Here is a 23187-nt window from a genome sequence, read left to right on the forward strand (position 1 = left end):
AAGCGTCTTTATTTTAGATAATGAAAACTGGTTAGCTTGCTTTTTGATTTAAAATAACAAATAAACAATATACATAAATAAAAACATAATTAAAATAATTTATCTATAAATATCAACTATTTATTAAAAAAGAGGATATTACAATATATATCCCAATTTCAGTGTTAATATGGATAAAAAGTTCAATAAACTGTATTTTTTTTGTGAAGAATTTAATTACCTCTCTATTGACAAATACAATTTTTTCTATGTATAATTTTTTCAATTTTTTGAGACTGATATTTATTTATTAAATAAATCAAATTGTATCTTTGCATTGTCTCAACACTCTTTATTACATCAATAGTCCAACATTTCGACGATCCTCAAGGACAATCTTAAATATAAATTCTCACCTCACATCAAAATTTAAAAACTTTTGCAGGCTATTCTGCCCAGGTCATTAATTACAAGTCAAAATCACCCTATTTTTTTTTTTAACTTTTAATTTTAGATCAAGTACACTATCCACTATCATATAAACAAAGCCTTATAGAAGGTTATAAATAGTTTCCTTAAGGATGGCCGAATTGGCCGAAACGTAGGACTATTAATATAATAAAGAGAGTTGAGACTTAACAAGGATACCATTTAATTTATTTAATACATTTTTTGGGGGGTTGGGGATTATTTATATTGTAGATCGATGACTTACTTCACAATACATTGAAAATACAGGGACATTACCACTTTCCTAAAAGAGAGAACCTTTAATTGTATTTTTCATTAAGCTAGTTTCATGGTACTTAGCACTACTGTGAAGTATGCCATTGATACATAAAGTTAAAATTTTTTAAGGGAGAAGACTTCAGACAAGTTTCATCAAAATTGTTAGGAGCATTTTTGGCACTAAAGTCTAAAAAAAAAATTTGGCTGTAGTGGCTGTCCACTTTGGTACACATGTATCTGGGAGCTATAAGAGAATAAAAGAGAAATAACAAAATGTGTCATTGTTTGAACTCTGTGGGTAGTAAAACAGATCTGTTGAAAATTGCGCAGCAGAAATTTCACTCAATAAGTTTCAAGTTTCCTTATTCCTAATGTAGTAGTGGTAGGAAAGTAAAAATATAATGATCATATTTCATCTGGCAAAAGAAAAACTTAATAAACCAATAGTAAAAAATTAATTTTTTTTTTCTTGGAAGATTGTTGATTAATTTATATAAAAAGTAACAAATTTTTTACTTTAATAATTTACTTTGTTCATTTTTATAAAAATTTTTACATACTTTACATAATTTTTAGACATGACTTTGTTTACTTTTTTATCATGTTATCTATTTTCTTACTTCCTACACTATTTAAGTTGTTTGTATCTTTTTTAGCCTTGGCATATGAGTATTAATGGCATACTTCACAGAAATGCTAAGTACAATGAAACTAACTTAACAAAAAATATGATTAAAGGTTCTCTCTTATAGGAAAGTTTTAATTATTGTATAATGTTTCTGTACTTTCCATATTTTGTGAAGTAAGTCATCATCCATGTGATGTTTTACATAATTTTTAGACATGCCTTAGTTTACTTTTATTTCATGTTGTATATTATCTTAGTTTAGTTTTTTGTATCTTTTTTATCTCCGATGAAGCTCTGCAAAAGTGGAGGAATAGATTGGCTTAAAATAAATAGTTTAATTGCTATTTGAATTATTTCCTGCATCCGGACCATCCTCCATTTGTAATATTTGTTCTTGTGATGTGCGAGAATTAATAATGAATAAAAAATTTTAATAAACAATAAATTTACCTGGATCCATATATCATGAGGCTTGACAAACGGAGGAGAAGGTTCTAGAACGCATCCTTCATAGGCAGCCAATGGGCTAACTTCTTCTTTTTCTTCAGAGAACAACCCCAGCTTCGTATCAACTGTGTACTGATTTGAAAAATAAATTATGAAAGAAAATTTTTTTTTTAAAATGCACATCAAAATATAAATTAATTATATCCATCTAAAAATACCTGCTGTCAGAACTTTTTATTAAAGGAAAAACTAGATTTAAAGCCACTAACTATTTAAAAATATTTTTTTTTTCTATTTTAAAAAATAATACTATAAAAAAAACTTAAACTAACCTGCCATGCAGTGATCATTTCTTCAAGCCAAAGCAGTTCTATGCTTGGCCTTGACGTAATGAGCCACTGCCAGCACTGAACTGCGGTGGACATAGCTTCAGCTGTGAACAGTTCAACTTGCGACCAGGCGACCACGTGGAGCAATTTCCTCGGTGTTCCTATTTATAAACAATATAAAGAATCGATAAGAGAAGATGGTCGGGAGGAGAGGATGTGAGGTGGAGTAGTAATAATTGCAAATAAGTTGAAACTAATGTTATTTATTTGTACCAAAGTTTCAGGCTTTCATCAAGACTAAAATAAAATGAGATTACTATTATTATTATTATTGGCGCGACAGAACGTGGAGGTTGAAGGCCGCAGGCAATGTATTAGGGAAATACATCGTGTGTTTCTTGATGTTGTTTTCATAGGGATGGGTTCGCCAATCTCACGAATATTTTTTTGGTGAGTGCCACCCATAGGCTATTAGGCCTCATAAATGGCCGGAAGGAGGCTGTGAGAAAGTATTGTATAATGTTATCCTTGAAAAAAATCTGGGTAGGGCCGGGGACTCAAACTCACAACCTTTGGGTAGGTAGACAGACGATACCAATCATAATGTAATGAAAAATAATAACAAGAAATTAAAAATATAAATAATAGTTTAAGACAGTAAGATATAATATTGAAATAGTAAGAATTTATATCAGAAAATATTAGTAAAAATTAAAGGAAATAAAAATAAGGTGTATATAGTTGATCGTAGATTACTGATTGGAAAAGATGGTCGGGTTGTGCGGCAAGCAAAGAAACAACAGAACATTAGTTGATTACTAACTATGGACAAGATCGTAGATAGTAATCAACAAATTTATATTTTCATACCATTATTGTGTATATTTCCAAATTTTTAGTCTATTATTTATTTTATTTTATATATTTGTATTTATTTATTTTTATTATTATTATTTTATTTATATATAGTTTTATCTATTTTATTTTTGTTTATATAATTTTTTTTTTCTCTCTAAATGATGGTTGTTGTCTTTTTGTTTTTATAGCCCTGATGAAGACCTGAAAATCAGGTCAAAATGTCTGCATAAATAAATATTTTTTGTTTATTTATGTTGTTTCTTTGCTGACCACACCCCTGACCATCTTCTCTAATAGGAAATAAAAATATTTTTAATAATTTTTTTTCTTCTGTTTTCTAATATTTTCTAAGTTTGTTATCTTCTAGTATAAAACCATACAATTTCAATATTATATTGGGTCACTTCATATGAAATGTCAGTTTTCACAGGAAATGTTATTTATTAAAACAACTTTATGAAATCAAAACAATATTATTTAAAAATATTTACCTTTATTTTCTATATATGTATACATAGTTGACCGTAAAAATTTAAATATAAGAAGATGGTCAGGGTTGCGGTGAAAAAAAGAACAAATAGTAAATAACTATTTGTTGTTTTTTTGACCGCAACCCTGACCATCTTCTTACTTTATTTTCTCCAATGCTTTATCAACTTTTCAATCCCGGAAAATAAAAATTCAGGGTTTTAAGAAAAAATGAAGTCAGAAAATATAGTTTTGACCAACAGATAGAAAACTGTTAAAGATAAGTCTGGTGAAAAAGATGGATATGGAAGGACTTTGTAACACAGTTCATTTGGTTTCCTCACTGTCCGTCGTGAAACATGAGGTCTGGTGTTATCATGTGAGGGAGATAGGTCACTTCCAATTAACCAATGCAGGTTGTTATTTGACAAGTTTTTGAAGCATTATGTTAATATCACAGCAATACAATCTGGATATGATGGTTTCACCTCTGAGTAAAAAGGATAAATGAATTATGATGCCATTGACTACCAATACTAAATGAATTAATTGATTGGAGAAGACGGTCGAGGGGTGGGGTCAGAAAGAACAACATAAATAAACAAAAAAATATTTATTTATGCCGACGTTTCCACCTGAGTTTCAGGTCTTCATCAGGGAGTCAAATGGAGAAGGTAAGCTAAAACTCACCACTTCTCTGCTTGACTTCCTGATGAAGACCTGAAACTCAGGTCAAAACATCAGCATAAATAATTATTTTTTTTGCTTATTTATGTTGTTCTTTGCTGACCCCACCCCTCAACCATCTTCTCCAATCAGTAATCTACGGTCAACTATCTACACCTCATCCTAAATGAATTATGCTGCCATTGACTACCACACAGAAATCAATAATTTATTTTATGCAACTTTAGTTTTGGCTTATGAAATTTAAGCAATGACCTAACCAACACCTTTTGTCATATATTGACTGCCTCGTTTCTGCAGCATTGCTGGTTTGAATTAGGCCTGGAAGGTTAACTTTTATTTTGTGATGGTCCCATATAATCAAAACTTATAACAGTGAAACAGTGAAATCTTAATAATAGATTATAGAGTAGCAGCTACTAAATGTTGTGTTTCAGTAATAGGTGATTTTAGGAACAAAATCAGTGGAATGACATTTAAATTTAGAGCATCAATAAGTGGAATGACATTATATTGGATTGACATTACATGACATTACCATCAATAAGTGGAATGACATTTAAATTTAGAGGTTCCTGAAATCACCTATTACCAGGACATGTTGGTCCTGCTTGTTACCCTATAATCTTTAATAGAGAATTCACTATTTAAACCATAACTAACTTGAGTAAGGAAGGAAATGACTTGATATAGACAAATATCCTAAATAAGCATTTATAACAAAAACATATTAAATATAAAATAAAATTTACCAAGGATGGATGTAAGAAGTGCAGTAGCACGCCAAAGGGTATCATGATGAGCAATGTTATCTTTAGACCTGCAAGCAGTCCAAATGTCTGCAATCAGCTTATCTGCAATTGCGTCTATACTCACAGGACCATAGAGCATTCCCGAAACCTGGCCAGTGAATTTCGCTCTTTTGCTTACTGAGCATACAAATAATGGGGCACTCTGAGCACCCCCTCGTTTTTCAAGTGTACTGTTCTAAAAACAAAAAAAGATAATGTGAATTAGACACAAAATTAATATAGTATGTTTATTTTAAAACTATATAAAAAATAATAAGGTATGATAGACGCAAAGGAAATAAGAGAGAACTCCAGTATGATTCTTTTCATATTACTTTAATAAAATCTAAGAAGACAAACTAGAAATTAATGTTAATTAATTTTATTATAGCTCTTATGCTATTAAACCCATCTAAATCATAATCTTGGTAATTAATTGCAAGAAAGTCATGTGTCAATGACTAGTGTAATTTTTTTAAATCTTGAAATAACTTTTCATGGGAGTGCTTTCACTGGTTTGCCTACAGAGCTTGCCAGGTCGAGGCAGAGAAAAATTCTCACTTCATTTCCTATTTCATGTTATTTACCTCTCGCCACTTATTCTATTAAGATTGTTTTCCTAGGTTACCCTTAAGGCACTCAGAATCCATGGAGCAATAGTTGGGAACCACTATCATAAACATTGCTCCACTTTTTAATTTTTAAAATGAAACATTGATATCAATATGGTGTAAGCTAGTGGCTTTTTTTTTATTTATACCCTAAGGAAGCTCAGTTACAAATTTCAGACTTAGGTGACTCCTGTAAGTGGGTCAAGTTCACAAAAAATCAAAAAAGTTCCAAAATCGGGTGCACATTAACCATCTGATGATAATTATTATTATTATTTCTTAATATTATTTAAAATGAAAATTCTAAATCGAACCTATGGACTATATATAAACAAATATATATAGACTAATGTCTAAAATATAACAATTTTATATTAAATTTATAATTTAATAATAATTTTATCTAAACGTACTTCTCCTTTAATTTGAGAAATTCAAATCTATATATTTCTTATTTAACTTAAGAAATTCAAATGTTAATTGAGCCCAGAAGTAGTGTAAGTCAAATGTAATATATAATATATGAAGAAGATGATCAGGGTTGCGGTCGAAAAGAACAAAATATCAACAATTTATTATCCGATGTTTTGTCCCTCTTTGTAGGTCTTCATCAGGGCTGTTCAGTCTAGATTAAAGTCTGTTTAAAAATGTAATAGTTACATTAAGATTTTAACTTAATATCAATTATGTCTAAATGTATTTCTTATTAAATTTTTTTTTTTTCATTGGCATGACAGACTGTGGAGGTCCAAGGCCTCGCGTTATTCTTGACGTAGTTTTCATAGGGTGGGTCCGTCACTCCCACGCCTATTTTTGTGAGTGCCACCCATTGGCTAACGGACCTCACAAATGCCTGGGGAGAGATTGTGAGTGAGTATTGCATAATTTTATGCTTGAAAAAAATCCCTCGCAATCTATGGGTTGGCAGACAGGCGTGTTACCACCGTCACCCCTTCTTATTAAATATCAATCAATAAAAAATATTATGAACAACATTAAGCCCACATTTTTTAATATAAAATTATATACTAGTAATAATAACCTTACCTCGGTTTTATTATTTATTATATCTATATATTTCACACATTGGCAACGTTTCAGTCTGTTCTATTTTTCAAACATTTTTATCTTCATCTCAATCATATTAAAATCTATTTACAACTCCTGGAAATATTTGTGATAGTTTATTTAAAATACTGTTTATTCCCAGCAGTTTATTTACTGAGGTCATTTTTTCTCAGGGTTTTTAACACTATGACTGTGATTGACAACATATTATCGCCAAGCCATGGTAGCTTGGGAGCATGGATGACGATAAGCTATTATCTAAGGAGGTCACTTTTCTAGCTTGAGTTCGGAGTGGTGGGAAGAGCTCTAGCACCTCACTTTCTCCTTAAATTGTCCCGAACCGTATTTAGAACTGTACTAACTTCCATCAGCTATGATTGTTCTAGGTTATGCCACAAAAAAAAAAAAATAATTTTTTTGTTATCAAATATTATTTTTTTAATTTTTTGAAGTATTTAAATTTAATTTATGTACTCTTTTAATTTTACTTCCAATAACATTTATTACATTGTTTTGGATTATTTCATGAAGTATAAATGTTTTATAGAAAATGTGATTATACACAATAACCTTCTTGAGTCCTTATTCAGTTCATTTAGTTAAAAAAAAAAACACAAAACATTCATCTGATTGCAGTCATAGATTCATTCAGTGATATAGGCAGGTGACAGCAATAGTCGTCATGGTTAAAAAACCTTTATTTAGTTAAATATTACATTATATAATGTTAATTTAAATGAAAAGAAAATATCCAAACAAATTGTGCTTTGCAAGTGGTTTTCTAGTGAAGTCCCTGTCAAAGGATTAAATGTCAATTTTAGTTTCCGAAAGAAACACTACTTGAAAATGTCAATTTTTTTTTTCTTTAAAACCATGTTTTGCTTTTATTAACTTAATTCATAAAAAACAAAACAAATAACCAGAATAAAGTTGTTTATGATATATAATTCCTATTATATATAAGAAATTAAAATGTGAATTGAGCTATTGAGTGCAGAAGTGGTGTAAGTCAAACGTGGAGTTCTGAGATATTCTAAACTTTATGGGAAGTTATATAAAGTTTTTAGTTAGAAATACCTTTTTTTTATTAACTTTTGATCTTTTAAGGCAATAATAATTTTTAAAAATAATACATACATATATATACACATTTTTTATGAAAATTAATTTTGATGAAAACAAATAATTTATATCACTTTAGCTCTCAGTGGCTCAATTCTACAAAATAATTAAAATTAATTAATTTTATCTTAATCTAAAATTCAAGAAAAACAACAATTGAACTACACATCTGAGTAAAATAAAAACATATGAATTTTCAAAATTCATTTTGAAATTATAGATTTTTAGTGTTGTACGTAGTGTGGTAAACGAAAATTTGGATAGCATCTTCCGAACTGTTAACTTTATACTCAACTTGTGTTCGATATCACTAAGCAACTATGGGTAACTATAAGCACTTCTTAACTTATTTTTCCTCTTACATGCACTTTGCACTTAGCCTTAGGAAAACAACCGCCCATAACACCAGGCACTGTAGGCGATAGGCATGTTAAAGTCTTAAAACTAACTAAAAAAAACAAGAACAAAACAATGGAAAGAAAAAATAAAAGTGAGCGTGGATAAATCAATATATTGATTCCATTAGGTATTTAAAATGTATTATGTATTTATGGCAGGCCCGACAGAAAAGTTTTCTTACTAGGTTCTTATAGTCAATGACCATTATGAATAATAAATCAAAACTCAAGGTCAGTTGATAACTTAAAACTGTTTCTAAGAATAGTAATAAGCCGATTATTATAAACTGTATTTTCATCATTTTAATCAATAGAAAATGTTAATTATTAAAAAAAAAAAATGAAAAATATTACTTTTAGCAATAAAAGAATGAATGAAAAATATGTGTATTTTGCAATAAAAAAAATTTAAGCTTAGTATTGGTATATATCTGCCTAATATAAGTCTAATATAATATTCAATAAATAAATTTTGTATCTTTAATGATTTTATATGTTATTGTATTCATAATATTATAGTTCCATTCTATAAAAAAATTTAGTAAATTAAAAAAAAATTTCCAAATTCAGTTTATGAGATACTTTTTTTTCTTCTACATAACTGATAGTTACAAAAAGAAAACACATGTTAAATTAAAATGCTAATTACAGCGTTTTAATTTATATTAATTAATAAAGTGTTAAATTTTGGTGATACAGATACAGGAGGAAATACATTTGAACAGGAGATAGGTTTAAGTATTTAGGTTCTACGGTAACTAGAAAAAACGAAATTGATGAGGAAATAAATGTGAGGTTGAAGACGGAAAATGCTTGTTATTTATCAATTTCAAAACTGCTTAGCTCACGCCTTCAATCCAAAAACTTAAAAATTAGAATTTACAAAGCTATTATCCTTTCCACTGTTTTTTATAGAAGCGAGACGTGCCCTCTTACACTAAGGGATAAACAGCACCTTAAGGTTTTCGAAAATAAAGTATTACAAAAAATTTTCGGACTGAAAAAGGATGGATTAACAGAAGAATTTAGAAGACTACACAACCCTGAATTAAGGGATCTACATACAGTAAATATAATTCAAGTTATAGCATTGTGGCATATAAGATGGGCATGTAAGATTGTAGGGCTTAGTAACAATTAAAATATTAATAAACACTGAACCGACAGGTCTGACCCGTTAATAACATCTGAGTGGTAGACCAAAATGTAGATGGGAGCATTGCATTAAAACTGATTTAGTAAAATTGGGTTTGGAGGGGCATCACAGGAAGGATGTATATAGACAGCGATTAGTGGTATCGGCATCGAACCTTTGGGTTCATAAGGCCTTCATTATTATTAATATTAATTAAAGTGTTTAATTTTTGAAAAATTAAGATTTGTGCCGCTGATTTTGTTAAGCATCTACATGGGTGGTCTGAAAAGTTTCCGACCGTAACGTGAAGATGGCAGCACTACTAAATAAAAGCAAGTGAATTTCGTTGTTCATCTGCTGACAGTTACACACTAAAGTTTCAGCCATTTTGGATGCAGTGTTTATGTAACAGTTGTTTGAGTGAGTTGATGTGTTTTTGAGAAAATGGACAAAATCGATAATCGAGCTGTCATTAAATATTATTTGGTTTTGAAAAGCAATACGCCTATGGGAATCAAATCAAGTTGGATTCTGTGTATGGGGACTCTGCACCATCATTACCAGAGTGAAATTTGATTTTGTAAATAAATAAATTGTTGTTGTTGGCTAAGGCTTTAGGGCTTAAAACCCTGAGATCATCAACACCCAACCACAGTGAAATTTTGGACAGATGAATTTAAACATGGCCATAAGAGCTTGGGAGATGATGAACATCCGGGGTGTCCAAAAAATTGTAACTACCGAAGAAAACATCGCCAAAGCTCACCAAATGGTGCTAGACGACTGCCAAATTAAAGTGAGAGAGATAGCAGAGGTTATGAACATGTCAAAAGAACGGGTTTCTTACATATTAAATCAAAATTTAGATATGAGGAAAATGTCCGCACGTTAGGTGACGCGTTTGCTCATGTTAGAGCAAAAATGTGTTCCAAAGCTCTGTTGGTGCAGTTTAGGCGCAATAAATCCGAGTTTTGGCACCGATTAATTACTTAGATAAAACTTGGATACACCATTATACGCCCAAAACAAAAATACAGTCCAAGCAGTGGACTGCAAAGGGGGAATTGGCTCCAAAAAAAAGCAAAACTGTTTTATCCGCTGGGAAAGTGATGGCTTTTTGGGATAGTCATGGAGTTATTTTAATATCTTCAAAAAGGGAAAAACATTACAGGAGCGTACTATGCATCATTAATAGACAAGCTGAAGGCAGAACTTGTGGAAAAACAGCCACATTTGCAGAAAAAGAAAATCCTGTTTCAGACCACACACCACCTCAGCGGTTGCCATGGCCAAAATCCATGAATTACAGTTTGAACTGCTTGACCACCCGCCTTACTCAGTCCCAAGCGACTTGGATTTTCGTTAAATGAAGAGACAATCACCTTCGTGAACAATTATTTTGCAGAGAAAAATGCGGAGTACTTTTTGGATGGGTTACAGAGATGGGTGCATCACTGGGAGAAGTGTGTAGAGTTACAAGGAGACTATGTAGAAAAATAAAAAAAAAATTTCCAGATAAAATGTCTTGTATTTTTGTTAGGTCGGAAACTTTTCAGACTACCCTCGTAGATAGATATATTATTTCACTTTATTTCTTTTATTCTAATCCATCATGTGTAAATCTCTCTTTACAAATCATTTTTTCAAAATAGAATAGAAACAAAAAATAAATAAAAAGGAAAATTTTGGAATTTGCAATACTAACAATGAGTTATCAATACAAAAATAAGCATAATACTTAATTTTTTTTTTTAAAAACAAGTGAGTTATAAGATGTAAAATCATCAGAAATCAATATTATATATTTTAGAAAATTTTATAGAAATTAGAAAAAGCGTATTTCAAGAATAAACTTTTAAATATGACACAATAACATAATAATAATAAGTATTTTTCTCGGATATAACATTGTATGAACAATAATAACATTTATTAAATATGCCATGTATGTTTAATGTATTGTAGGCTGTTTAATGTATTCACTTGGTAACACAGAACTATGAAGTTGTGAACTATTTATGGCATGAAAGGATACTAGAATATTTTATGCCTAACATGAATCATATAGCACTTTGAGACAAGTGTTGATGTTTATTTTTGCTTTGACATGAATAAATTTGAATTTTATTATTTTTTTTTTCATAATAAATCTGAAATTAAAAAAAAAAAGTCTATAAAGTTTTTGTCTGAAGATAAAACAAGATAAGACATGTCAAAATCTCTTGAAAAAGATCATAGCCCCTTAAATAGTAAAAGGCAATCCTACCCGGCCAATTTGCCACACTAAATCCCCTTTTTTTCTGTACCCTTCATTAAGAATTATAACATATACGTATATGTTATATGCTTTGCTAAATAATCATTCCTGTAAAAACTGACATTTCATATGAAACAACCCAGTAGATAACATAAGTTCAGTAGCCTACATATAGTCGCCCAGTGGACTTGTTATGGTACAGTTGCCCAGTGGACTTGTGTTGTTATAGTCACCCAGTAGATTGGTACAGAGTAGTCACCAGACCTTTCTGCGTGATTTATCGGAGCACCGCTTCGATTTGTGAGCCCACCGACATGGATTGAGAACATCCAGAAGAAGACTTCAGGACCCTGACCCATCAGAGTTCATCAATTTGTAAACAAAAATTATAATCAGCAATTTGTAAATTTCGCTTTTTTTTTTTTTTAATTTTAATTGTTAAATATTTTAATGTTTGAAGGTTTCTTTATTTTTTTAATTTACTTTATGTATTTTTTTTTTTGTATTTGCTAAAAAAAATAAATGTTTTGATCTGAGCCAGCATTTCTTTTTGTTCTTTAGTTAAGCTTTCCTACAAAGAGACAGAGTCGATTTGAGGTGGCTTAACATAATTTTGGTCTTCCTGGCTCAGGATATAAACATTTATTTGTAAATTTGTTCATAATTTTGTTTTTTCAGCCTAGGATATAAATTTTTAACATAATATTTAACTGTAGTGCATTATTATGTGGTTTATTTCTAAATATAACATCAACCGTTATCTCCTGTACATTATGTTTTCCTTAACAATAATAATGAAAAGTAGAACACCAATCGTTTTTTTCTTTTATGTAGCATCATATCTGTTTCAACCAATGGAATCAAGATTTTACATGAACCGAGCCGTCGACGTAAAGAGATGTGAGATGTCAGCCGAAATGATGGATGACGCAATCCTGATGGCAAAGAAGTCACTCAACCGCTACTACAGAGAAGTGGACATGGCGATGTTTATAAAACAGTTCTTTATGGAGAAGTATCAAGGTTCTTGGCACGTCTTTGTTGGGAGGAATCTTTCAGGCCATATTAATTTTGAAGAAAAGAAATTTATATACTTTTTCGTCGGTACTATGTCATTTTTGATCTTTAGAAGCGGAGAATTTTAAAGAATAATTTGAATAAAATTTATTAAAAGTGTCATCTGACTCTTTAGTTATATTAAGAGTTTATCATACAATACTATTATATAAAAGGATAGCCTGATTTTCATTTGTATCACCTAATTATGAAAATTACAACTAATTTAAATCCCTTGATATGGAACATCCGTAGACACATGGAACTCATGTCACGTGTCTGTTTTATAATATTACTTTCAGACCCAGCAATGCTTTGCCAAAGCCAGATTTAGGGACGTAGATAGACAAATTGAATACAATTGAAAGTTTAATATAAATTAACATATTTCATTTTTTACACATTGCACATTATATTACTCAAGAAAGAGACAAATTGATTGGCATATAGTAACCATGAAAAACATGTATATTTTCTGAGCCATGAGCCAAAAAAAAATTGGAATAGCCAATAACCTTCCCGGGTAAATCCTGAACATTTAGCAAAAAGCCCTATCAGGATTAGATGAACGTTATAGCAGCGCTTAAAGTATGAAAAAAACAAATATTGATTTTTATACATTAGATTATTGTGATTTTCTGTTACTATAATAGCTTATAAAAGTTTTCATATAAAATTATTCTTTTCTTAATACTGTAGAGAGTTAATAACCTTAAAATATACAGGTTATTACAATTTAAATTGTCATTTTATTTGATTTTATATGCAGCTATTGCTTGCTGCAGTCAATTGGTATGGTAAATATTATTGGAAGAAGATAGTTGACTGTGTGAAGTAAATTGTAGGAGGATAGTCCAGGGTGGTGGTCGGTAAAGGTATCAAAATAGTAAAAGAAAACTATTTATTGTAAACCCGTTTATAATAAATAGTTTTATTTTACTATTTTGACACCTTTATTGACTGCCACTCGGACCATCCCCCTACAAATAAATATTATGTTTTATATTTCTTTCATAGTGATTAAAACCACTTCTCTACTGGTATTATTTTGATAAAACCATTTTATACATACATTGTGATATTCAAAAATTATTTAAAATAAAATAAATTGAATTTGATATAGTTTTAACTTAATTCTCATATCTAAGGAATAGTTTTGAAGATGACAAGGTCAAATTAAAAAATTATTTAAAAGATATTAAATAAATATGAGAATTTTTATTTGTAATTATACAATATTATAGACTCTTAATTTCAGGGCTGGTTTCTAGGAAATTGGAACACTAATTTTTAATAACACTTAATTTAAATTAATATATCTTTTACAAATGTATTTAATTTTAGGTAGAACAAAACTAACCAATTTCATAGAATGTTCTTTTGATGATTTTCTTAACAAACTAACACTGACTATTGGCAATCTTTTTTCAAACACTAATGAAACATAGGATTGGTTCCCTAATAGTTTATAACTCATTTCTCATCCACCAAAGTATGTTGTTTGGTGATTCAGACAAAGAGTCCTCTTTTTCTTCTTGGGCGAGTCTTCGATGTCTTCTTTTTTCAAGATGTCTACTACTGAGAGTAGCTAAGGGATCTACAGGACATCCTGCCTCTAGGCAATGTCATCCATCTCCCATCTAAGCAATGAATCATCATAAACCAAGTTTTCTTCCTCCCCATTCTGTTGTTAGTTCTCAACATCGATTGTAGCACTACGGTTTTGAGTTTTTCCTATGGTTTCCTTTAATACTTATTCATAACTTCTATTTTTACTTAAATGTATTGTAATTTCAATTATGATGGGAAGTTAAAAAAAAGTTTTTAAAATATTTCAATCTGCTCAACATGGCTGCTATTCAATGGACTGTTTGGAGGACACGCGCCGCCATCTTGGCTTTATAACATATTTGTTATAGACAATGAAAATTGGTTAGCTTGCTTTTAGGTTTAATACTACAATATTTAACGTTGATACATAAAATAAAAACATAACTAAAATCATTTATATATAAAAATAACTATTTACTCATAAAAGAGGATATTACAATATATCACAAGGACAAGGAACTAAGAATATTGTTCCATTCAAAAAAATGTTACTACTCACTTATTGTATGAAACAAAAACATTATAATACAAAAAAAATATGGGTGAAACAACAGGGTACAGCAAGTTATCTAAACATTGTTTAATATTTACCTTAACCACAAATGACTGAAATAATCGTGCCAAAAACTGTAAATATTATATAATATTTAAACTTTTAAGAGAGTGAATGTAAAATAAAATAATTTGTAACTCACAAGTACGGCTGATTGTATGTTGACCCTTTTGTTAGAGAATATAGTCTCGGTTTCATTATCCCATTGTCCTGAGTTTACCATCTCGTTCAAATAATCTTGTAAATGTGACCTAGTTGCATTCGGCGCCCATTTCATAGCCTCTTGAATAATACCACAACATCGTGAAGCAAAGTCATTTACGATTCCCTGAAAATAAAATGTATTCTTAATTTAGAGATAAATAAAATAACAAACTAAAACAATTTACCAAAACTGAATCGACTGAAAAGATGTTTTTTTTTTAATGAAAAAATGGTCAATCTGTATCAAATCAACAAGTTTAATTAGGAAGGTTGCTGATAAAATTAAATTTTTAATTTCTTTACCAATATTTGTTTAGAGTTCAAACTAGAAATTCATGAATTTTTTTATACATTCAGTTCTTTTGTACAGATGTGTCAACCGATTTTTTATTTTACTGAGGTTTACCTTATAATCTGTAGCACCTGATAGTTTAAAGATATGTGATTCAATTATAAACCATGTTAAAGATTATAAATAATACAATAAATATTTTTTGCCCAGTAAATGTATAGATCACTAGTTACATTGCAAATAAACTAGAAATATAGATATATGTATATATAGTTGACCGTAAAAATTGATGTATAGGAAGATGGTCAGGGTTGCGGTCAAAGGATAAACAAAAATAGTTTACAACTATTTATTTTCCGATGTTTCGCCCCTCTTTGTAGGTCTTCATCAGGGCTAAAAAGATACAAAATGATGCAATGATAAGAATAAAAATACAAAGATAAGATACAATGACGTTTTTATTTTTTTTCATTGTTATTGTATGTTATTTTTTCATGACGTTTATTTAATCTCAATTTTTTTTTTCCTTCCCCGTATTGTTTTTGTTTTATGTACATCTTCTGTATATTTTACATATTTTTATATAAAAAATTTTTACTCTTGCCATTGTTACTTATTTTTATTCTTATCATTGTATCTTATCTTTGTATTTTTATTCTTACAATTGTATCATTTTTATCTTTTTAGCCCTGATGTGCCCTGAAGCCCTACAAAGTGGGGCAAAACGTCGGAAAATAAATAGTTGTAAACTATTTTTGTTTCTCCTTTGACCGCAACCCTGACCATCTTCCTATACAGGAAAATAAATAGTTGTAAACTATTTTTGTTTCTCCTTTGACCGCAACCCTGACCATCTTCCTATACATAGAAATATAGATACTTTTTTTTTAATGGATTTTCAAATATTGCAATTATTCTAAATTAGGTATTTTTCAAATGAAATATCTCAAAAGAGACAATTTTGAAGAATCTAAACATTTTTAATTGCTAAAAAAGGTTTTTATTTTGAAAACATTTACCTTTTTTTTAATTAACAATAACGAAGAGGATTATATATTGGACAAATATGTTGTATACTTCATGTTCTTTGATATATGGAAGCTACAGTATTTAACATAAACCTCTATAATACACAAAGTAGTATGACATATTAGTACAAAATGAGCGTTCACAAAAATTTTATTTAGGATTTTAGACTCAAGCTATGGGTTTCCTTAACCTAAATTTTGTATGGCCTCCTTCCAAATCATCCTGTCCAAGGAAGGAACATTCCTCTCTTAGGCCGTGTCCTATCAAGTATTCTTCCTATGTTTTCCTTGGTATATCTCATCCTCTTCAATCATATATTTTCCAGAAGTGTTCTTCCCTTAGTAATCATCATTCAGACATTATTTTTAAATGTTGATACCACATCAGGTGTTTTTCTTCAATCTCTTTCAAAATATTTTTTTCAACTTTTATCTTTTCTCTTCTTACAGTTCCATTTCTTACTATATCCATTCTGGATATTACTTTTTCCATTGTTAGCCTTTTATGTTCCATGATTCTACTCCATTCATCATACTGCACAATACTTTTGTAAATATTTTTTTGGGTTTTAGAAATAATATTTAAATTTCGTAATTCTTAATTGAACATTGCTATTACTTTTTTTACCATCTGAAATCCTTCTTTTCATTTCCATGTAAAGGAATCATTAATTAAATAACGGAGACAAGATATATATTGAATGTTGGACTATTTTCAGCACCTCGACCGGATTCAATTCTATGTCATCATGACTTGACGACATAAGTTTCATCTTCTTGGCATTAATAACCAAACCCTTTTGTTTATATTCTTCTTGTAGCTTTCTCAACATGTAACAAGCACCTTCTGTATCCTGGGCATTGATAACTTGGTCATCCACAAATGATAAGTTGTAAAGGAATACATCTTTCAATTGAATCTCCAAGGGTTTACATTTTTTCTACTACAACTTTCTAAATATTGTAAAAAAAAATGGGGAAAAAATTTTGTTAGCAACTATTGTCGGATAATTTGATTTGAATTGACAAAAAATCAAATCCTTTATTTTTTGCCAATATATATGGATCCAAATTTAGGTATAATATAGTTTAAAAAAAAAAATGTTACCTCTCTTGCATCAAGTGTATCCATAAGTGTAATGGTATAAGGAGTGTTCGGAACACTGACAGTTAGAGTTGTATCATTTGGATCCAAATCGAGAGATGTTGACAAAGCGTGAAGCATATCAAGCATTCGTCCGAGGACGTTCCTGTTCCACAGGAGATGAGGAAACTTATCCACCAGGCCAGACAGATATTTATCAGCTACACGACGAATCTGTTTATGGATATGGTTAAAGTTTACCAAAAGGAACACAGCGTGGGTTTCTAATTCTCGCTCTCTAGATTCATCTTTAGCTTTCGCTGACATTGCTTCCAAGAAAAGTTTAAAAACTCTATCTGATACACTGAAATAAAATAAAAATAAATAAACATAACTTAAAAGATTAATAAAAACATGAGAAAATTTACTTATATTTAGCTATGTTGTAAAATTAACTAAAATCCCTCTTCCACCCACCATGAAAGTTCTTCTTATATTACCTTTGAAATATTCGCTTATAACAGGTATTGATTGATGCATAATGATAAAGTTACAATCTCTCAAGATAACACCAATCATGATACTAAGAATAGAGGATATCCAACTTTCCTGTTCCGGTCCTAAAATCTAATGATAAGAGGCAGGCTTATCTTACCTTTAAAACATTTGCAAATAATGAGCAACAGGCAGGAACTGCTATAGAAAATATACATAGAAAAGAATTGATGTGGTTCAGCCATGTGCTAAGAATGCTGATCAATAGACTCCCAGAAAGTATTTAAAGGTAAAACTGAGACTGAGGGAAAACGGCCACGCGGTCGACCAAAAAATAAATTGGAGAACCTTATATCGGCAAGAAACAGAGGAATCGCTCTTGGAGAAGTCATGTACTAGGCAACGGATAGATATATTTATGAAATGGATCCAGTCTGCCCCGACACTATAAGGTATATGGCTTATAACAAGCCTAAGAAATGTATAAAAATGTCAGCTATATAAAGATTTAAAAATACGCTCACTTGACATTGTTAATAATAACCACGGATATAATTATAAGAGGCTAATTTAATGTTGTAATCACTATAGTGACATTTATATTCAGACCAACATTTCTCAAAGCTTTAGCAATATGTTTTTTTATAGGATATAACAACCATGGCTATAATGACTGGACAGTCATAATGACCCTTAGAACAATAAGAGATTGGCTTTAGCTACGGTTTTCCAGGAACTCATAAAAAGGTCTTACTAAAATGAGCCCTAATTTTTTGAAGAATTTTTTTAGCCTTGAAAAGTGGAAATTTATTTCCATTAAGATTAATTTTTTCCTTCAAAAGAAGTACATCGTGTCTAAAAGAAAAATTTTCATTATGGAGGAGAATTTCCATTTTAGCTGACGCCTTAAAGATTGTGAGGCAAACATCAGTTTAGCAAAAGAACTGAAAGCAAATCACTGTACTGTATCCTCAATCAGTAAAAATTTTCCATTCTGTTACGATTGTCATGGTAAGATAAAAACACTGGCGATATCTGCATAGACAAAAGGGATTATGGGGAAAAACAAAAACACGAACGATATGCTTAGACGAGTGGGCTTATGTTTTGTGAAGAAGAATCTTCAGCACGTTCTGGATAGGAGAGTTGTGAGATTATATCGTTAGAGATCATATCTCTATAATTCTGGTGATACGGTGACCGGAAAGGAAATATCGGACAACCTTGTGTTCTGCCAGGAGTACACTCAAAGACTATGTGGGGTTCAAACTAAATTTTTTTTTAATATCACTTTATATTCCTTTGTGCAGTAATGTAAATAATAGTTGATAAGGTTAATCATTTAAGTTAAAGTTAAGTCAACCTATAAGTTCTTATTGTTTTATTAATTGACATGAATTCTTTTCTTTCCTTTTTCATTCTGTGTACATATATTTCTTCTTATCATTAAACTTTTGTACATATGGTTCTTCTGTTCATTCATATGCATGCACACTGGTTTCAACTTGTTAATTTTACCTGTTTTTTTTTTTTTTATGTTTATTTAAGATAGGAAGGTAACACCCCTTGGTTTTCTGTTATCTACATGTAAAGGTATTCGCCAGTGGTTATAATTTGATTATTATTTATATAAGGGTATATTGTGGGCATATTGTTTCGGGGTTTCCGTTATTTCCAAGGAAAGAATAACGTAGCGCCTAAGGAGCAATTTATTCTTTTTTGTTTTGCCTTTTTTCCCTTTTGGCGATTATACTTATTTTATTTTTTCCCTTTAACTCACCCCCTTCTCCGCTGAGCATGGGCAAGTATAAACAATATATATATAACTAAGGATAGATCAAAATTTGTGGTTATAATTCATTTAAGATTTTGTAGAAAAAAGGAGATTCATTAAAGTCTCCACAGAGGAATCAATTGAAATGGTTTAAAATCCTGTAAGCCTCTCACTGGACCCATCCTCCCCGCCAACTCAAATGATTTTTTTTAGATTTATTCACTACATTACTGGGAGATCATTGGAAGATGAAATTTTTAGAACTTGGATTAAAATATTTTCTTTTAAGTGTAACATTATTTTTAAAAACTTAGCAGTAAAGCTATGGGAGTGCCTTCAAGTTTTGACTGGTGATTTGAGAAGTCTATTGTATAGTGACAATAACACCTACCCCTAATGAAATAGGTTTATTTTATAAAACAAAGTCTGCTGTATATTCAAAGGTTTTGAATTTATAATAAATAAAATAATCGGAGATTTCTAATATTTTAGAAAATCACACACCTGGCTACACATAACCACATGCCACTCTTGTCCGTGATAAGAGCTCTATCAGTGAGATATTCAAGTATCGGCTGGAGGCTGGGTTCTGGAGAGTGCTGTACTCTCAGGGTTTCCAACCAGTAGACGGAGAGTAGAAAGGTACACTGAGCAAATGACAGTTTGCTGACTGTGGCCGAGACATCTGCGGGATTGTCCAGAAGGTTAAGGATCTGAGTTCGGAACTCTTGCAACTGCCCCTGAAATAACAGAATATAGCTCATAGAAATGACACTTAACTACCAAGCCATCAGAGTTAATCTAAGTTTAATATCATTAAACATATGGCTGCAGAGCTTAAAAAATTTTTATTAAGATTGTCAGTCATTTTTATTTAATCTCATAGTCTTAAATTTTTTTAAAAATATCTTTATTGAAATTTACAACTGTATATTATATAATACATTCAGTAAATTTGATCTTAATTAAAATGGAGTGTTACAGTGCAGGTCTCATGGCCATCTTCTTTTCAGGCACCTCGGAGGATTGTCAGGAATGGAAGAGGATGCAAGGTTAGAAACTAGGGGGTTTGAGTGGTTAGGGAGTTTGTAATGGAAGGAGTGATATCTGGTTCGGCTAGATCGGTTACACGGTTTCCTGTCTTTTCAATCTTTTGTGAGGATTCCAGGTTAATCGTTTGTCCAAATGTAGTCCAAGGTAGTGGATCTGTTCGACAGGGGTAACAGTAACATTATTATATGAAACTGTAGGGCAGTCGGTAGGTTTACGATGTAGGGTAAAGGTTATTCTCCAATTATGACACCATTCTTCGAGGGCTGTGATATGGGATTGGAGAGTTTGGGATACAATTAATGGGTTATTATTAACTGCGAGCACACATGTGTCATCGGCATATGTGGTGAAAATAGTGTTAGGATTGGTTGGAATGTCAGCTGTATAGATGGTGTAGAGGATGGGACCGAGAATACTATCTTGAGGAACACCAGTGGATTGAGAATAGAGGGATGAATAAGAACCATTGTGGTTTACTTGGAATAATCTATCAATGAGAAAGGAACGAATGAGGAGAAAGTATTTAGGAGGTAGGAATTTATGGAGTTTGTAAAGCAGTCCCGGGTGCCAGACTTGATCAAAAGCCTGTTCTACATCGAAAAAGACTCCCGTGCAGTACATTCCACACTCCAAAGAAGACGAGACAATGTCCACCATACGATGACATTGATGGATAGTAGAGTGGGATGTTCGGAATCCAAACTGGTGATCTGGGATTATATGATTAGAATCCATGATGGGGTATAGGCATTTCAAAATGAGTTTTTCAAGGATTTTGCCCATGATCGGTAATAGAGAGATAAGGCGATAGGATGATGGGTATTCTAGAGGCTTTTGAGGTTTGGGAATCATTTTAACTATAGATAATTTCCAGGGGTCAGGAAAATATGTGGAACGGCGTATGGCGTTATATATGTAGGTGAGAAATAGGATGGCTTTCTGAGGAAGAAGTTTTAGAATGTGGGATGTTATTAGGTCTTATCCAGGAGCTTTGCAGGTAGGTAATCTTAGAATGATGCTAGATATTTCAGAAGGATGAAATGCTTTAGATGGGAGAGTCATTTGGAGCGGAATATTTAGTTCTGCTCCAATACATTCAAGGTGAATTGGGTTAAGGATATCAGGATGTGGAATAAAGGTTTTAGAAAGGTGTTGTCCGAATGTTTGTTATTTTTCTGCATCAGTTTTAATCCAGGTTTTAAAAATAAAATTTTATTACGTCCTTTATCTTGGAAGTTTGAGTGCATAAGTTTTACGACAATTGTGATTAAAAAAATTTGGTCCTAAAGAGGGAGTTTAAGCCAAAAAGTGGAACATTTTTATTAATTAATATTGGTGAAATATTATCTTTTACTACCATTTATTAAGAAGAAAAAATAATATTAACTAACCAAGGAAACTGAATCATTTCTGACAGCAGACGTGTACTGAAGCTGCCGTAATTCTGATCTGGAAGAGCTCTGAGCAACCAAGCATGGAGATTTCACAGCTATCTGTTCAACACCTTCTCGCCACTCACTTGGCCAGAGACCTTAGAAATATTATACAAAATAACAACAAATTAATAAAAATAGAATTAAAAAATTACCATTAACAGTATCTTCACAGATAATCCATACATCAGTCAAAAATATTTGTGTCTCTTTAGATCAAACGTTATCCTGAAAACTACACATTGCTCAAATTTCCCATCGAACCATAGCTTCCCTAAAGTAATTCAATATCATCCGTTATCTCCTTTCACTTAAAACCCATCAACTCCTAGTGTCCTCTGTTGTTTTCCCCCACTTTGACTATAGCTGCCTGGTACATGGTGGACTCTCAAGTAATCTCGAATCTAAACTTAAAAGTCTTATGAATTGCATAGAACGATTTATTTTCGAGATAACCAGAGATACACACATAATCCAGTATTAGGCCGAGCTGAAGTGGCTCTATCCATCCTTCCAGTGCCAGTATTTCCTAGCTTCCTTTCTATTCCAAGTAATTAGTACTCAGTGCTCCTTCTATATCTCAGAAACCTGCAATTCAAATTCTCAATCCAATCCTGTACTAGCAGGTCCCCTTTATCTGACATCTATCCTCCACCTCATCGAGCTGCTGCATTTGATAAATTGTTTTTTACTCGAGCTGTATATCTCTGGATGGTTAGGACACGTTGAGAGGATGCCTGATGAAAGGATTCCCAAAAAGATGGTTTAGGGCAAACCAGATGGAAAACTGAAAAGAGGACGTCCCCGGATCAGATGGCTGGACGATGTGGAGGATTTGAAGCTCTTGAAGGTTGGCAGATGGAAGGAGAAAGCAAGAGACCGTGTAGACTGGTTGGCTGTTGTGAAGGAGGCCCGGCTTCTTGAAGGTTGGCAGATGGAAGGAGAAAGCAAGAGACCGTGTAGACTGGTTGGCTGTTGTGGAGGAGGCCTGGGTTCTTGCAGCACCATAGTGCCATAATAATAACAATAATAATATATCTCTGGAATTCCATTCTCTCTAACATATGTCATGTACCAACCCTTCCCTCATTTAAAAC

General features: G+C 31.3%; 1 protein-coding gene and 1 long non-coding RNA gene across 9 annotated transcripts in view; one reads left to right on the forward strand and one right to left on the reverse strand.

Moving 5' to 3' along the window:
• Positions 1–23187, reverse strand: part of Pi4KIIIalpha (phosphatidylinositol 4-kinase III alpha) — a 122255-nt gene that overhangs the window by 59143 nt on the left and 39925 nt on the right. For all 8 annotated transcript variants that reach the window (XM_014422286.3, XM_014422290.3, XM_014422285.3 and 5 more), the window contains 7 exons: positions 22049–22188; positions 20109–20344; positions 17360–17699; positions 14870–15055; positions 4878–5112; positions 2116–2273; positions 1787–1915 (listed from right to left, as the gene is read on the reverse strand). In XM_014422286.3, coding sequence (XP_014277772.1) covers positions 1787–1915; positions 2116–2273; positions 4878–5112; positions 14870–15055; positions 17360–17699; positions 20109–20344; positions 22049–22188 — 1424 coding nt within the window. The remainder of the gene's footprint in view (positions 1–1786; positions 1916–2115; positions 2274–4877; positions 5113–14869; positions 15056–17359; positions 17700–20108; positions 20345–22048; positions 22189–23187) is intronic.
• LOC106681783 (uncharacterized) lies at positions 7436–12684 on the forward strand. The gene is made up of 2 exons (XR_001343305.2): positions 7436–8041; positions 12342–12684. It is a non-coding gene; the product is annotated as an uncharacterized lncRNA (long non-coding RNA).

Source organism: Halyomorpha halys, unplaced genomic scaffold (genome assembly GCF_000696795.3).
Source record: "Halyomorpha halys isolate HHAL.00 unplaced genomic scaffold, Hhal_1.1 Scaffold364.1, whole genome shotgun sequence".
In the NCBI taxonomy this organism is placed as follows: domain Eukaryota; kingdom Metazoa; phylum Arthropoda; class Insecta; order Hemiptera; family Pentatomidae; genus Halyomorpha; species Halyomorpha halys.